General features: G+C 43.0%; 1 protein-coding gene across 2 annotated transcripts in view; it reads right to left on the bottom strand.

Annotated features, from left to right (window-relative positions):
• The window catches only part of MOK (MOK protein kinase), a 119,710-nt gene that overhangs the window by 31,779 nt on the left and 70,064 nt on the right, over positions 1-17,867 (bottom strand). For both annotated transcript variants that reach the window (XM_030214570.1, XM_030214571.1), the window contains exons 5-8: positions 13,606-13,684; positions 13,427-13,475; positions 7,161-7,339; positions 470-571 (exon numbers count right to left, since the gene is read on the bottom strand). In XM_030214570.1, coding sequence (XP_030070430.1) covers positions 470-571; positions 7,161-7,339; positions 13,427-13,475; positions 13,606-13,684 — 409 coding nt within the window. The remainder of the gene's footprint in view (positions 1-469; positions 572-7,160; positions 7,340-13,426; positions 13,476-13,605; positions 13,685-17,867) is intronic.

The following is a 17,867-nucleotide window of genomic DNA, read 5'->3' as shown; positions in this document are numbered from 1 at the left end:
TAGTGGAGGAGTAGCCTAGTGGTTAGTGCAGTGGACTTTGATCCTGGGGAACTGGGTTCGATTCCCATTGCAGCTCCTTGTGACTCTGGGCAAGTCACTTAACCCTCCACTGCCCCAGGAACAAATTAAGTACCTGTATACACTATGTAAACCACTTTGAATGTAGTTGCAAAAACCACCGAAAGGTGGTATATCAAGTCCCATTCCCTTTCCTGTTCCCTCAAGAGATGAAGCACTCAGAGCCACACTTTTGATTCTGAAGAGGATAAAGAAGGATGTGGGAGACTTTTTAAAGAAACAGTTTTGTGAGCTCTACCTCTAGGGAACAAACAGCACCATCACTGAGCTATTGGTCTAAACATGATGGATGGTTGGGATCTGATTTTTTTTTAAATTTTAATACAGACTGATATCAAATGTTCATATTTCTCAATGACATGCACATAACCGAGATTTTAAAAATACTTACTGCTTGAACTTTCTGAGTGTATTCTGTGTTGGAGTGCCAATGATTTCATGAATTTTTGATATTTGATCCAGCTCGTTAGAACCAGGAAAAAGCGGACGAAGACTGAAATAGAAGTATAAGATAGCATCATCTGCAAAGTTGGCAAAGATAGTACTGCATTACATTGAAAGTACATTACTGAAAAAATGAAGATCGGTGAACAAACAACGTGTAAGGTCAACCAAGAAACAATTATGGAGGTCAGTGACTGTAGCTTTCCCCATGCTTGCTTGAATTCCAATACTATCCTTATATTACACCCAAGTCTGTCCTCTTTTACCTGCATTGCATGAGTCTGTCCCCTTTCACTCTCTTCTTATTATTCTCATTCCAGAGCATCTTTTCCATTGAGAGAGGCCCAATTCCCATTTATTTATATCTTGGAAGTATTCAAGAAAGTCTCTATTATATCTCCCCTTTCCTGCCTTTCCTCCATGGTATACATACTTGGATCTTTAAGTCTGTCCTCATATGCTAACCATTTTAGTGTAAAATTGTACCGCGATTCATTCCAAAAGCAAAGGCATGGAGACCAATGGCGCGTTGACGAACACAGTATAAGTAGAATTAAGTGCAGAACAAGGCGTGGAGTGTCTTTTATTGCTTAATAAAGGAGCCAGTGTTCAGTAAATACAGCTCTGAAAGTCAAGAAGCGACAAAACATTAAGGCTAGTCTAGGAGGTTTTAGTTTACTTCCAGAATACACTGGTTGTGTAAGTTTACTGCCATATTTGTAAAGTGTAAAATTGATTTTTCTGTTACGAAATGCCTAGAGTCCACCGAGGGGTTTAACCCTGCGGCCACCTAAAGGCTCTGCTACCACCTGCGCACATTCTCTACAGTGGCACACCCTTCCAACCGCCTGCTGGGTCCCACTTGCAGCTCTGGGCAAGTCTCCTACCCACAAGTTTTTTCCCCGGTGGTTTCTAAGTACACTGGGGCCACAATCCCAGGAGTCCCACAGTTCCCAGAAAGCACCCACAGACCAAAACACAAACCATCAGGATCCTTAGTCAGTCTAGGATAGCAGAGTTAATAAACTAATTAGGTTTATTGTCAAGAAACTGAACAGTAAGAGGAAAAAATGGTGAAAACATAGCAACAATAACAGGTAAATCAAACAAGTATCAATATTAAAACTAACTAAACATTCGTCTACTACCTGAGTAGTACCTGAAGAGTTCAGGAAATATAGCTGTTCATAGGTTATACAATATAACTGCTCACAGGGCCTCAGTGAAGAGATATTTCTTTCTACTCTCCCTTTCTGAGACTAAAGATTACCTCACAGCGTAGGCGGGAAAAAACTGTCACTTCTGTAACAGCTTTACAAAAAGACAGTCATCATCTGCTGGCCAAGCAAGGGAAATGCACTAGGGAACAAATATGTCATACATTTCACATAAGAAGTTACAGACATAAATCCCCTGTTTCATCACACAGCCCATCAAGCTCAACGTTTGCCAAGCTGTGACCTGCTTAATTGATGCAGACCTGACAGGCTAGTGCTGTCAATGTATCTGCTCTCACTTTTGGGAGAAAAGCCCAAGCCTGCAATGTATCGGAGTAGGGCCCCTATGTACTCCAATCATTGGACCTGAAGAAAGTGGGACTTGGGGTAGTTTATGACAAACCTCAGGAGCTCCGACACCCAAATAGTTGGGCACATTGGCGCCAACGCTCCTTCCTGCAATGTGCTCTTGACCAGTCATTCGTCCAGATAAGGAAACACTTATACTCCTAGTCTGCGTAAATACGCCACTACCACAGCTAGACACTTGGTGAATACCCTGGGAGCTGACGTGAGGCCAAATGGCAGAACATGGTACTGGTAGTGGTGTATCCAAAATCTGAGATACCTCCTGTGACTAGGAAGTATCAAAATGTGGATACAGTCATCCTTCAAGTTCAGACAGCACAGACAATCATTTTCATGAATCATGGTGAGGATGTCCAGGGAAATCATCCAGAACTTCCCTTTGACCAGGAATTTGTTCAGGGCTCTTAGATCTAGAATACAATGAAATCCCCATGTCTTTTGGGGCACAAGGAAGCACTGGAATAGAATCCCTTCCCTTATTGCCCTGGCGGCACAAGTTCAACCACATTGGCCTGTAGAAGGTCAGAGATTTCCTCTACAAGTACCTGCTTGTGCTGACAGCTGATAAACAAAGCTCTCGGTGTGCGATTTGGTGGTTTTTGACATCAATGGACAGCTTAACCAATACAGACTATTTGAAGAACCCACCAGTCGGAGATTACAAGGGGTCACCTATGTTGATAAAAATTCAGCCTCCCCCCTATCAGTAGGCCGCCTGGGACGGTTACTTTGAGCACAGCTATGTACTCCTGGAACCAGTCAAAAGCTCATCCATTGATTTGACTAGGTGCCGGCTGGAGCATCTGAGAGTGGGTATGGCTAGGCTGAGCACGCTGGGCCTGGGGGTTCTTGGTAGAGCGAGAAGGTGGTGGAAACCTACCCCTCCAAAGTAATAGGATCGTCACCTAGGCCCACTTGAAAACCTCATAGAAGAGGCAGCTGCAGCTGGAGGTTGCCGAGACAGAGTTTGGATGGTATCTGTATGTTTCTTCATGAGGTCCACGACCACTTCTACCTTATCTCCAAACAGGTTGTCACCTCAACAAGGAACGTCTACCAACCTCTCCTGCAGCCATGAGAGTCTATGCAACCCTACTTCCATGGAGAGTCTGGATACTATATCAAAAGAATGGCCAACTGGCAAAGCTCTGAGGCCTGCTCCTGTGGGAAAGAATCTGCGAGACTTATGGGCTCATTTTCGAAAGAGAAGGGCGCCCATCTTTCAACATAAATCGGGAGATGGGCGTCCTTCTCCCAAGGTCACCCAAATTGGCGTAATCGAAAGCCGATTTTGGGCGCCCTCAACTGCTTTCCGTTGCGGGGATGACCAAAGTTCCCGGGGGCGTGTTGGAAGCATAGCAAAGGCGGGACTGGGGTGTAATTAACACATGGACGTCCTCGGCCGATAATGGAAAAAAGAAGGGCGTCCCTGACAAACATTTGGCTGACTACTTGGTCCTTTTTTTTTTACAACCAAGCCACAAAAATGTGCCCTAAATGACCAGATGACCACCGGAGAGAATCCGGGATGACCTCCCCCTACTCCCCCAATGGTCACTAACCCCCTCCCACCCTAAAAAAAAACTTTAAAAATATATTTTTCCAGCCTCTATGCCAGCCTCAAATGTCATACCCAGCTCCCTGACAGCAGTATGCAGGTCCCTGGAGCAGTTTTATTTATTTATTTGTAACACTTATCTCCCACATTTTCCCACCTATTTGCAAGCTCAATGTGGCTTACATAGTACCAAAGAGGCGATCGCCAATATCGGTATGAACAAATACAGAGTGAAGTTGTGGTAGAATAAAGTTCGTGCATAACAGACAGGTTTAGGATCATAAGTAAGAGGAGGTAATTTATGTTCAAGCGAACTTTGGATTTGTTGTGTTGCAGAGTTAAGGCATTTAAGTTGGGTCATTTGGGTATGTCTTTTTGAACAAGTAGGTTTTTAGTAGTTTCCGGAAGTTCAGGTGGTCATATGTTGTTTTCACGGCGTTTGGTAGTGCATTCCATAATTGTGTGCTTATATAGGAGAAGCCGGATGCATAGCTTGATTTATATTTCAGTCCTTTGCGGCTTGGATAGTGGAGATTTAGGTATGTTTTTGTTGATCTTGATGAGTTTCTGATTGGGAGGTCTATGAGGTCTGTCATGTATCCTGGGGCTTCAGCGTTGATGATTTTGTGGACGAGGGTGCAGATTTTGAACGTAATACGTTCTTTGATTGGGAGCCAATGTAGTGGGTACTGCAGTGCACTTCAGGCAGGCAGACCCGGGCCCATCCCCCTCCCGTTACACTTGTGGTGGTAAATGTGAGCCCTCCAAAACCCACCACAAACCCACTGTACCCACATCTAGGTGCCCCCCTTCATCCCTAAGGGCTATAGAAGTGGTATCCTGGCATGTGAGGGGGACCAGTGCACTACAAATGTTGGCTCCTCCCACGACCAAAGGGCTTGCATTTGGTCGTTTCTGAGATGGGCGTCTTCGGTTTCCATTATCGCCAAAAATCGGGGACAACCATCTCTAGGGACGACCATCTCTAAGGTTGACCTAAATGTTGAGATTTGGGCGTCCATGACCGTATTATCGAAACGAAAGATGGCCGCCCATCTTGTTTCAATAATAAGGGTTTCCCCGCCCCTTCGCAGGGACATCCTGCGAGGACGCTCTCAGGAAAACTTGGGTGCCCCGTTCGATTATGCCCTTCTTAGTGTACTGCGAACCAAAGACTGCAAAGTAAAGGCTCATATAGAGCTGGTAGGCCTGGATGTGAGCAATAAGCATCGAGAACTGAAATGTTTTCCTCCCAAATAAGTCCTGTGTCCAAGCCTATCTACCTGGGGACACCAAGACATGAGTCCTGGAACTCCTAGCTTGTTTGAAGGCAGATTCGACCACCAGAGAGTGGTAAGGCAGGTATGACCTTTCAATTCTGAAAGTCTTCTGGATACGTTACTGTGTGTCCATCCTCTTTGGTGCAACCTGCAGTGAGAGGAGAGATTCCTAGTTCTTTGTCAGTACACCTTTAAGGATAGCGTGCAATGGTATTATGACCCCTTTCTTAGGAGGAAACTTGTAGTCTAGAACAGTTAACATTTCTGCCCTAGGCTCCTCCTCCATCTCTAACTTAAATGGGATGTTAGAAGCCAGCTCCCTAACAAAACCAGTGAAAGAGACCCTTCAGTGGAGATTTATATCTCTCTTGAGGTGGGGAGGAATCAGAGGGTATCCTATCCCAAGAACTAGTGTGGGTCCTCCTCTGAGTCCTATGAATGGTCCCACTCAAAATCTTCACCTCACTCAGGCCTGGCTGAATGAATCTGTGCCTGCCTCAGCTCAGTGGAACCACATCCACGCTCTGAAGAGCACCGAGGTGCAGCCCTACCCTCTCATTCCAGGAAGCTTCCTCCCCTGACGTTGAGAGTGGTACTGTATGTGTATATGTTGACTTTGACACCCTTTCAGATGCCAGCTTTGAGGGTCACTGCACAGGCATGAGCTAAGCCTCAGGAAGAATCTGAGCCTGATCCATAGCTGGCACAAGCACCCTTGATGCCTGAGTGGTTTGCAGCTGCATCTGCACCAGCTCCTCCCTGAGCATGAGCTAGAACCACTCATCAAAGGAAGGCATCGGCAAAGGCGGAGCTGTGAGGAGACAGCCTGAGAAAACGTCAGCGCTGAACTGGTTGTGAGGACCTGGCTGCCCAGAGACTTGTGCACTGGCACCTCTTCCAAAGATGGGAGCACTCCTCCTGGTGCCAGCGATTCTCAGTGTGATATTCATTACTTCACTAGCTATGGGGAACCACATAAAGATAGGACTGACCTTTAATGCGCTCCTATTTATGCAGTGCCATTGGCCGGCAAAGTGCTGAATATTGGCACTTAAATGGCCAAATGCTGACTCCGTCACTGGAACACCCCCAAAATAGCCAGTTTTGCTTTAAGTGGTAACTGGATATTTTCAGCGGCACTAACTGGTTAGCTCTGAACAAGCAATTTAACTGGGCAGGAGCCGTTTCTGGCTGGTTAAATTGCTTTGAATATATCGACCCTACATATTTCATTGATGACAGTAAGTTTAGTGTGAATTTGCCAACCACTTAATCTCATATTAAAAAAAAAAAAGTCTGTATGCAACACATCAGTCCCAGATTTCTCACTTATCATACAAATCAAATATATATTCAACAACAGCAACACAAAATCCCTCCGCTGCCAGATACTGTGAAGCAACAAAAAAAACCCTGCAACTATGCTACTCAGAAACTATTTAGCAAACAGAACCTATGGACGGTAGAGATGCAACATTTCCATTTGGGACTGGTGGCAGCAGTTATTGCTGGGGCTAATCGGGAAGTAGAAATAAAGAGCAGTTATAGTGATTTCAAGAACCTGACTCTCAGGATCTCTGGGCTCTGCCGTTTGGAGGCCTAGATAGCTGCAAAAGAAAGCACAGGCCTGCTGTCTATATCAAACTGTTTGCGACACACCTCCGGGAACACACCAGTGTGTCCCGACACACTGGTTGAGAACCACTGCTTTAAATTAAGTTGAAAGTGCATGCCTTGTGGAACAATTTTGAGCTGTATTGAGAAGAGTGATTTTCATGCATAAATCACTATTTACCTGTGTAAAGGACTTTGAAGACTGTTGTCCCAGTGTTCCTGATGTTTGGGGATATCAGATTTTAGGATGATCCCTACTGATGTCTACATGTTTTCAGTCTCTGTAGATGTGTTAAGCAATTGAATTCATAACTGATTGAACAAATACTTTGAACACAGGGAACCTCAGCATTTATACATTAGAAGTGACCCCAGGCATGGAAACTACGCTCCAAATTTCCCTAAGTACCTATCTGCTACATTTGCAGACTTAAGAAAGTGCTCCTAACCTATTGTTAGCCCACTGCTGTCAACCTCTCATCTAATACTAGAAATAGAAACTTAATAAGGAATCTTCTATTTAAATTAATTTTGTGTTAGATGTACGACTGTCTGCCAGTTTAGAAATAATATCTACATGTCTGTCTTTTAGTACTATACCTTATGACTTCAAAGAAAACACAACCTGCACTCCACATGTCCATTTTGTAGCTATAATATCCATCTGTAAGAAGACATTCAGGAGCTCGATACCAGCGAGTGGAGATGTATTCGGTATATGGCTGCTTGGAATAAACACTCCTACAGGAGCCAAAGTCTCCTAGTTTTAGCATATCTTTCTGTAAAAGCCAAGACACTTTGCTGTTGTAATTGTTGGTCATAAAACTTACCAAGAAAATACTGCTTCTAACCACAACAGGTAAAACATACATTCATATTGTTTCACTATGTGAACTCTGCCAGATTATCAAAACGAAAGCATGTGCATACTTTTGTTTTGAAAATTAGCCTAGAAAAACTATGCACACATTCACACCTACTATTTAGTGCACATAATATTTCTAAGGTAAATTATGTGCATAATTGTGAAATTCCAACAGCATACATGATATGATAGAGGTCTACAAAATATTGGGCGGAGAAGAGCGGGTAAACAAAAATAGATTGTTTATTCTCTCAAAAACTACAAAGACTTGGAGACACTCCATGAAGTTACATGCCAATATTTTTAAAACAAATAGAAGAAAATATTTTTTCACTCAACAAATAGTTAAGCTCTGCAACTAGTTACCAAAGGATGTGGTAACAGCAGTTAGCATATCTGGATTTAGAGGTTTTTATAAGTTCCTGGAGGAAAAGTCCATAGTCTGCTTTTAATAGACATGAGGAAGGCCACTACTTATCCCTGAGACTGGTAGCATGGAATCTTGACAGTCTTTGGGATTCACCAAAATTTGTGACCTGGATTAGCCACTGTTGGAAGCAGAATATTAGGCTAGACGATCATCGGTCTGAACCGGTGTGAATTTTTACATTCTTATGCAAGTGTAAATGCTGCCCTTTGAGAACTCCTGCTCAACCTGCAGCTGAAGTTATGAACATATAATCTATCCTCCTGATTCTATAAAGGTTGCCAAAAATTGTGCATGCGCAATTTAATAGAATGAGCCAATTAGTGTCAATAATTGACTTTTTAACAAGCAATTATTGGCACTAATTAGATTTAATTGGGACTAATGCGTATAGTTAGACATGGGATCCGCATCTAAAATTTACATGTGATTAAAAAAAAAGGGGTCGCAGAAATGGGAGGGTCATGACGTTTCAGGGTGGAACAGGGGCATGGTTTTGAGTTACATGCGTAATTACAGAATATGGGTGCTCTGTGCTTAAATTTAGGCATAGGCATTTCCACTACATTTTTGTTGGTGCAAATGGCGATGCCTAAATTTATGTGTGACCTCTCCACTTAAGCGTTTACTCTATAAACCATGCCAAACTTTAGGCACGGGTATTTCTGGCGTCATATATAGAATCTAGCCCTATATGTGCATACCTTAACCTGCAAATAAAGGGAGTGGGGGTGGGTACTTTTATAAAACTAATTGCATGGGAAAGTGCTTTGATAAAATTGTGTAATCAAATATGTGCATATAAAATATATGAATACATGCACACATTTATACTATTAAACAGGTGTAAATTTGTGCATGAGCATTTGTATGCTATTAGGGCTCATTCTGAGTGCCTATTTTTTATGTTGCATTTATAAACAGAAGCCCTTTTTGCCATTCTGTTACTAAATCAAACCCAAGGTGAGTAACTTTATAATAACATTTCTGTGAATAGAGCAAAGTTCTACTTGTTAAAATGAGTTTAAAAATTACTCTATAGGGGTAACATTAATAACTAGTAAAAAAGGCCCGTTTCTCACACAAATGAAACAGGCGCTAGCAAGGTTATCATGTGATGGCGATTATGTTTTTAAGGGAACCGTTAGGAGAAATGTTCTGTCATGATAAGTAATAATTGGAAAGGGTGTATAATGAGTAATATGCTCCAGGGGTATGAGATACAGATTGTTTTATCTATGTTTTTTTTTATTTTAATATTTCTTTTTTTGTGATTTTTATTTATAGTATTTTTTAAAAGATAAAGAGTACGCAGACTCCATCCATGTCCAGCATTTCTCCTCTCTTCCCTCCCCTCCATCCATCCATGTCCAGCAACTCTCCATTCTCCCTTGCCCTCTCCTCCATCCACCCATATCCAGCAAATTTCCTCTCTCCCCTGCCCTTCCCTCCATCCATGTCCAGCAACTCTCCATTCTCCCCTGCCCTCTCCTCCACCCATCCATGTCCAGCAACTCTCCATTCTCCCCTGCCCTCTCCCTCCCTCCATCCATCCATATCCAGCAAATTTGCTCTCTCCCCTGCCCCCTCCATCCATCCATGTCCAGCAATTCTCCTCTCTCCCCTGCCCTCCCCTCCATCCATCCATGTCCAGCAATTCTCCTCTCTCCCCCTGCCCTCCCCTCCTCTCCTGTCCAGCGATCTCTTCTCCCCCTGCCCTCCTCTCTAATTCCAGCCATCTCTTCTCTCCCCCTACCCACCCATCCATGTCCAGCGATTCTCCCTGCCCTCCCTCAGCTCCCTGACAGCCCTCCTCTCCGTTCCTTCACCCCCTGCGCATTTAACCCTTTTACTTTCAGGCGCAGCGACGGCAGTGAAGAGGACAATACAGCTTCTCCCTTCCCTCACACAGTGTTCTACCCTCATGGAAACAGGAAATGCATCATCACAGAAGGCAGGACACTGTGTGAGGGAAGGGAGAAGCTGTGTTGTCCTCTTCACAGCTGTCGCTGCGCCTGAAAGTAAAAGTGTTAAACAGGCGCAAGGGGAGAAGGAACGGAGAGGAGGGCTGTCGATTGGGGAGCTGAGGGCGGGAAGGAGCGGAGAGACCGTCCAAGAGCTGCCTGGCTGCAGCGCTACTTTGCCAGGCAACCCTGAGTTTGGGGGGGGGGGCAGCAGCCAGGGGAAGGTCATGGTTGGGCTGGGGAGGCTTAGCCTCCCCAAGCCTCTTATACGGGGTGCCTATGACTGTTCTCCCATCCCATCCACGTCCATCAATTCTCCTCTGCCCTGCCCTTCCTCCCTCCCTCCCTTCCCTCAATGTCCCGCGATTCTCTCCTCCTGACATCATCTCGCCTCCAGTGTTCCCTTCCCCCTCATTGTTCCGGCTTCTGACGTCATTACTTTTTGACGCAAGGGCAGGGCAATGAGTGGGAGTGGATGTTACGAACCCAGGCATCCAGACGTAGAATGTTGGAGGTGCAAATTATTATATAGGATGGGTCACCTATTTAAGTTTTTAAAAAACACCTATTTTATAAAGACTATCTACTAATATACACTGTCCCCAAAAAGATTTTTTCACATTAATGCTGTATTAAGATTTGGATCAGTGGAAATGTGCTCTGCTGAAGTATAATTCCTTAATAGAAAGTATTCATCATCAAACTGTCATGGTCCAATATAAATTTAAGGTTAACAAATGGAAAAAAAATGTTATCTATAGCTTTCCTTTTCAAACATTACATTATATTTTTAATAACTAGCAACATCTGGGAATTCAATTTCCAGATAAGCTGCTGAATATTAAAAATATAAAGTACCTTTTCACTAAAGCTTAGTGTGCGCTAATGGATAGCATGCACTAAGTGCCACCTAGCCCATAGGTATAAAATAGGACATGCAGCATTTAGGGGTCCTTTTATTAAGCCGTGCTAAAAAGTGGCTGGTGCTGCTGTCAGTACATAGGTTTCCTGCGCACTGCAGCCACTTTTAGTGCAGAAGTACAATGGCCATGTTAGAGGTTTTTTTAGAATGGCCACACACTAATATCCCCATTAGTTCATGGCCATTGCCGCACAAGCCCTTACCACCATCTTTTTAGGAGGTAGTGTGCGTGCTACACGATTAGAGCAGGCATGCCTACTCTCTGCCCCCCCAGACATGCCTCCCACACTGGAAAATAAAAAATATTTTCCAGCGCAGGATGCCTCAGCGTGTCCCATTGTAGTGTTCTATTAACGTGTGGTAGGCCTACCTCTTCTTAATAAAAGGTCCCCAGTATATGCGCTACAGTCCACTAGCACATACTACTACTACTACTATTTAGCATTTCTATAGCGCTACAAGGCATACGCAGCACTGCACAAACATAGAAGAAAGACAGTCCCTGCTCAAAGAGCTTACAATCTAATAGACAAAAAATAAATAAAGTAAGCAAATCAAATCAATTAATGTGAACGGGAAGGAAGAGAGGAGGGTAGGTGGAGGCGAGTGGTTACAAGTGGTTACGAGTCAAAAGCAATGCTAAAGAGGTGGGCTTTCAGTCTAGATTTAAAGGTGGCCAAGGATGGGGCAAGACGTAGGGGCTCAGGAAGTTTATTCCAGGCGTAGGGTGCAGCGAGACAGAAGGCGCGAAGTCTGGAGTTGGCAGTAGTGGAGAAGGGAACAGATAAGAAGGATTTATCCATGGAGCGGAGTGCACGGGAAGGGGTGTAGGGATGGACAAGTGTGAAGAGATACTGGGGAGCAGCAGAGTGAGTACATTTATAGGTTAGTAGAAGAAGTTTGAACAGGATGCGAAAACGGATAGGGAGCCAGTGAAGGGTCTTGAGGAGAGGGGTAGTATGAGTAAAGCGACCCTGGCGGAAGATGAGACGGGCAGCAGAGTTTTGAACCGACTGGAGAGGGGAGAGGTGACTAAGTGGGAGGTCAGCAAGAAGCAGATTGCAGTAGTCTAAATGAGAGGTGACAAGGGTGTGGATGAGGGTTTTGGTAGAGTGCTCGGAAAGAAAGGGGCAGATTTTATGGATGTTGTAAAGAAAGAAACGACAGGTCTTGGCAATCTGCTGGATATGAGCAGAGAAGGAGCGAGAAGAGTCAAAGATGACCCCAAGGTTTCGAGCTGAGGAGTCAGGGAGAATGAGAGAGCCATCAACAGAAATAGAAAACGGGGGGAGCGGGGAGGTGGGTTTGGGGGGGAAAATGAGAAGCTCGGTTTTGGTCATATTTAATTTCAGGTGGCGTTGAGACATCCAGACAGCAAGCTTAAGTAAAAGGGCCTATACTATAATGTTTGAAGAGAAAAACTATAGATATAAATTTAAGTTTAACAAATGAAAAAAAAAAAAAACAAGTTATAATGAAACGATGAAGATTTGATGGTGAACACTTTCCATTGAGGAATTATACTTCAGTAGAGCGTATTGATGGACCAAATCTTAATACATCATTAATATGAAAAAAATCTGTTTGGAGACAGTATATGTTCGTATACTGTTGAATTAACTGTCCCTATGTGAGGAATTCTTCAATACTGGTACCGGTTATTGGCAATTTTATGAGTATAAAGACCACACACACGTGTATGTAACTTTTTTTAAAAAGCTCCTGGAACTATTCCCAGTAGCATACGAATGCTCTTGCATAAAGTTACATCTGCTCCGAAGCAGGTGTAACTATGTATGTGTAATCTATGTGGGTATGTACATATTTTATAAAATACTCATATACCTCCCAGTGCCACCACAGCCCTGCCCAAATGCCACCCCCAGGAATATATGTATGTATTGTGTAAAAGTATGCGTGGTCTTGTCAGCATGAGTCCTTCGTCTATTCATATAAGCCTGCACAATTTTATGACAGACATTTTTCACATATTAAAAGAAAAACATGCTTCATACATATTGCTTATAATATAGCTTTGCCATATTTACCAGTATGCAGTATTTTGAAAGCATCAATCTGCTATATGCTATCAATCTGATCAATCTGCATCAATTGGAAAAAGCATCTGCAACAATTTGTTATATTCACTTCTACCAATATATAAAAGTACTTGTTTTCTTTGTATGAAAATGAAAAAACAAAACCCAAAACCAACAATAAGGATCTCAAATGAAGGCAGGGGTAGGCAAAAGAGATTGACGCTGGGACAAAGTCTATCCCCATCCCCACCTCATCCTTGCAACAGTACAAAATCTCATTTGTACAAAAAGTAAGTGATAAAGCTGTGATTTCATCATGTGCAAGAGGGGGTGGAGTTTGAATTTGCAGGGAAGGGGTGGGGATGGGGACAGAATGGGACAAACTTTGTTCCCTGTTATTCTCTATTTCAGGCTATCCACATACATGCAATATATTCCTGATTTTGGCATCCTGCGAGCAGCTATGCACGATTTTGCACTAAGGCATTTTGCCTATTCTGTGTCTATGGGGAAAAAAATCAGTTAGGTCCTAAAATGCTAAAATGTCATTTTAAAATGCCACTAAATTACAGTAACTGAAACATACTCAGAGTAAAAATGTTACTTTAATGAAGGCTTCTTAAAATTAGATTTAGATGTATTTTCTTACCTTTACTAAGATATTCTCTGGTTTCACATCACGATGAAATATCCCATTTCTGTAGCAATACAAAAGAAGAAAACATTTGGACACTGAGAATGTTTGTAAAAGAAGTGAACATGACAGTGTTAAATGTAATCATATTGTACCTTCCATCGGTCATTATAATTTATATTAACATTTCTTACCTATGAATATGATCCAGAGACTTACATAACTGGTACATGTAGCTCTTGATTTTATTTTCTGATAATGGATATCTTCTTCCTGTGAAACAGGCAAAAGATTAAATACATAGAAATTATTTGAATTCATTATTGTCAATCATTATCATGTATCTTACTTGTTATTAAGCAATTAAACTGCAGAGTTGCAAATGGACAACTAATGAAAAGATGTGCTAACGTATTCTGATTTGATGAACTGAGTTTTTCTGATTAGACAATATTAAAGAAATAGGAAGGAATCTTAAAAGATATAAACATATTTTTTTCTGCTCAAATGCCTTTTCATTAAGGGAAACACAACAAGAGACCAGTCCCTAGCTGCCTCTTCCATATACTGGCACCCGTCCACAACAAAGCATTTAGGATGATCAACCTTTTGTATATTTTTAACAACATGCATTCCCCCCCCCCAAACTCAACCAAATATCCTTCATTTCCTTCAGAGTGGGATACACAACTGCAGCTTGATGAAACTGCAACATCTTGGTGTGAAAAAAAAATGAATGCAGGCCTCTCACATCTCCATTAACTAGAGGGAGATCACTGAGCCAGCAGATTCTCTATCTGCATTAAGCTCTGGAGTAGGGTTTACCACACCTAAAAGGGTGGAATCTCTGAGGTGCCCCAGGTCAGGAGAATCCCTTTCACCCCTACCAAACAGAGACTGTAAACAATACATGTGGAACGGCATTTTAGAAAGGACATCCAACTCAGAATATGGATGATCAGGTCAGTACGTCACATATGGATGTCCATTTCTCATGTATTTTAGAACAGGATCTGCTGACAGAACCTTTTACAAACTGGAACGTCCAAACTGTGAATGGGGCAAAACAAGGGACATGAACGTCTTTGTGGTAGCATAGGAATGTTCATGTTTTTGGGGTTTTTTTGACATGAAAGGAAAATGTCTTTAATAACGTCTCTCCAGACAGATTTCCAATCATCGGCCAAAAACTTCCATCGTGCTCAATAAATCATGCCATTTTTCTCATGAATTTTTTAATGTAGTTTTTTCAAATCACTCCACTCAACCATATCTTCACCATTGAAGATTTGTTTTTAGCTTTGTCGTCACACATGGAGGGGCATTTTCAATATGATGTCTATGTCCGACTTTGGATGTTTTGCACAAAATGTCCAAAATCCGGAGAGGAAATAAGGTCATTTTTGAAAAAAGAAAAACGTCCAAATTTTTTTTTCGAAAATACTGGTTCAAACAAGCTTTTTTGGTCTATTTTCGAAAAAAAAACAACAACCCTGAGTAAGTTCATGCCATTGAGATGTAGGAGGAGCCAGCATTTTTACGGTCACACAGACATCCCAGGAGAGCAATGGCGCACCCGAGAGAGCACTTCTGTGCACTTAATTTAAATATTCCCAGGTGCCCATCTCACCTTTCCTCCCTTATCTTGACCCCTGAGCCCTCCAAAACCCACCCAAAACACACTGCACACCATTACAATTGCCTTTATAGGTGAAGGGGGCACCTATATGTGGGTACAGTAGAGTTTGGGTGACCCTGGGAGGAGGTCACATTTTCCACCATAAGTAACATACTTGGAGGCATACCTTCAAAGCACCCAGCCCTCCAAAGCCCCATAGAAACCCATGGAACCCCAGAAAGCCAAGCGCCCCGAAAATGAGCCCCGTAACATAGTAGATGACGGCAGAAAAAGACCTGCACGGTCCATCCAGTCTGCCCAACAAGATAAATTCATATGTGCGACTTTTTATTTGTACCTGTCCTCTTCAGGGCACAGACCGTATAAGTCTGGCCAGCACTATCTCCGCCTCCCAACCACCAGCCCTGCCTCCCACCACCGGCTCTGGCACAAGTGTGACAGGTAGAGGAAGATAGGGACCTGGTTCCCCCCACTGTTGTCCACTGCACTGACCATTAGACTACTCCAGGGACCTGCATGTTGCTCTAATAGACCTGACGTTAACATCTGAGGCTAAGGCATATTTTTATTCACATTTTTGAGGGGTGGGAGGGGGTCAGTGACCATTGGGGGGTATTGGGGGATCACCCCTGATTCTCTCCAGTGGTCATCTGGTCATTTAGGGCACCCTTTTGTTCCTTATTTGTTCTGAAAACAGGTCTAGACCAAAACGTCTTGGTTTTAGTTCTGGACGTTTTTATTTTTTCGTTCCATTATGGCTGTAAAACAACCAAGTGTTAGGCACGCCCTAATTCCGCCCCTGACACGCCCCCTTGTGATTTCCATGCACTGCAGACGAATTGCACAGATAAACGTCTGCAAAATAGGTTTCAAAAATACCGATTTGGATATTTTGAGAAGACAAGTGACCAAATGGTGCTTTACGACACTTTTGGACGTTTTTCTCTTTTGAAAACAAGCCCCGTTGTATAATATGGTTTCATTTACCTAGTAGTATTTCTGTTTTAAAGTGATTATGTTTTTTAGTTTTCAACATTTTTATTGATGACAATCAAAATTAGATACATTCCACATCTGGCCTAAATAACATAGCAACATCATAACATACATAACAAAAGCCAGTGATTGAGTCCGTCATCAATTTTTGCTTTCACCTTTTCACCCCCCCCTCCCATCCTCCCCCCTCCTTGCCCCTTTTCCCTCCCGTTACTCTCTCCCCTCCCTTGCTTGCCCTAGGACTTGGACTCTGATAGTCCTAGGGTACCCCCCCCCTCCCCTAGTGGAGCCATATATATCGTATGGACGCTCTCTGGGGTTCCTGACAGTGTCATCCTACCCCTTATTCAGAAGCAAGCTTCGCCCCTTTGGACTCAAAGTCTGTAAATAAGGGCCCCAAATCTGTGTAAAACGTGCTAAACACTTCGGGGACCCCTTAGCCCCCCTAGCCTCCCAAGTAGCCAGCAAATGTACTTGATTTCTCCAGTGCCAGTAGGCTGGCGCCTCCGGTACAGTCCAGTATTGTAAGATGCTTTTCTGGGCCACCAAACACAGTTTACGGCTCAGGAGTCGAGCTGTCTTAGTTTGCCTGCGAAATGCCCCTTGCGTATTCAGTACAAAGTGGTCCCGGATCCTATCACAGGGGTCCCCAACAGTTGAGTTAAGAACTTAGTAATCTCCCCCCCAGAAAGCCTTCACTCCGGGGCATTCCCAGAAGGCATGATATAATGTATGTGGGAAGTGGCCGCATTTAACACATGTGGCCCCCTGCAGGAAATCTACATGAGCCAATTGCTGCCCCGACATATATGCCCGTAAAATGACTCTATACCCACTTTCCCGGAGCCTCTCATCCAGACTAATGGCTGGGATTCCCTGCAATGTGAGCCCTACATTCCACCCAGTTAATGTTGCCCCCGATTCCTGTTCCCATTTTCGTTTGATTTAGGAATGTTCATGTTATAAAATGGTAGTACTCCACATCCACCACAAATCTAAATCAGAAAGTTCTTAATAGATCCAATATAACAATTGCCTCCTATTTGTATTCACTTTACCAAAGATCTCAGCGGTGATACTTACTGAACAGTCTTATCAACAGATTAGTGGGGTGGCGATGGGGACATTATTAGCCCCACTGGTAGCCACCCTATAGATGGACCAGTTGGAGACACAGAAAGTTTACACTCTGGAGGAATTCAGATCAGTGTTATTATGGAAGAGGTTCCTGGATGATGTATTCCTTATTTGGACAGCATCAGAAACTGAATTGTGGATTTTCTTGACCAAACTGAATGGGTTGGATGGTAACATTCAATTTGAAATGATTTTTGGTATCCTAAGGATTTATTTTTTGGATTTATGGGTGATGAAAATTGATGGAAGGTTGACAACTACTCTGTACCGCAAGCCAGTGGAAAGAAATACATTACTACATTTTGATAGACTTCACCCATATTCTCTCAAATATAATTTACCAATCAGCCAGTTCCTCCGAGTGTGGAGAATTTGTACTACATTGCCTGAATTTAAATTTGCTAGCGAAACAATTGAAACAGAGATTTTTAGATAGAGGATACCCTGGATCTGCAGCACGCAAGGCGTATTTGAGAGCTAGATTTGCCCAACAAGAGTTGTTATTGCAGGAGCAAAATATAAAAAATGAGGAGAGGTTTATATGTGTGTTGCCATTTTACCATTTGACAAAACAATTTGTCCAAAGTATGCGTACTCACTGGCATATTATGACGTTATTCCCTGGTTTTGAAGAATTTCCTAAGGTAGCATTTACACAAGGGAAAACCTTGGGAGAGCATTTGA

The sequence above is a fragment of the Microcaecilia unicolor genome, chromosome 9 (assembly GCF_901765095.1).
Source record: "Microcaecilia unicolor chromosome 9, aMicUni1.1, whole genome shotgun sequence".
NCBI classification, from domain to species: Eukaryota; Metazoa; Chordata; class Amphibia; order Gymnophiona; family Siphonopidae; genus Microcaecilia; species Microcaecilia unicolor.
The sequence above is the reverse complement of the archived record's forward strand: the minus strand, read 5'-3'. Positions and strand labels throughout refer to the sequence as shown.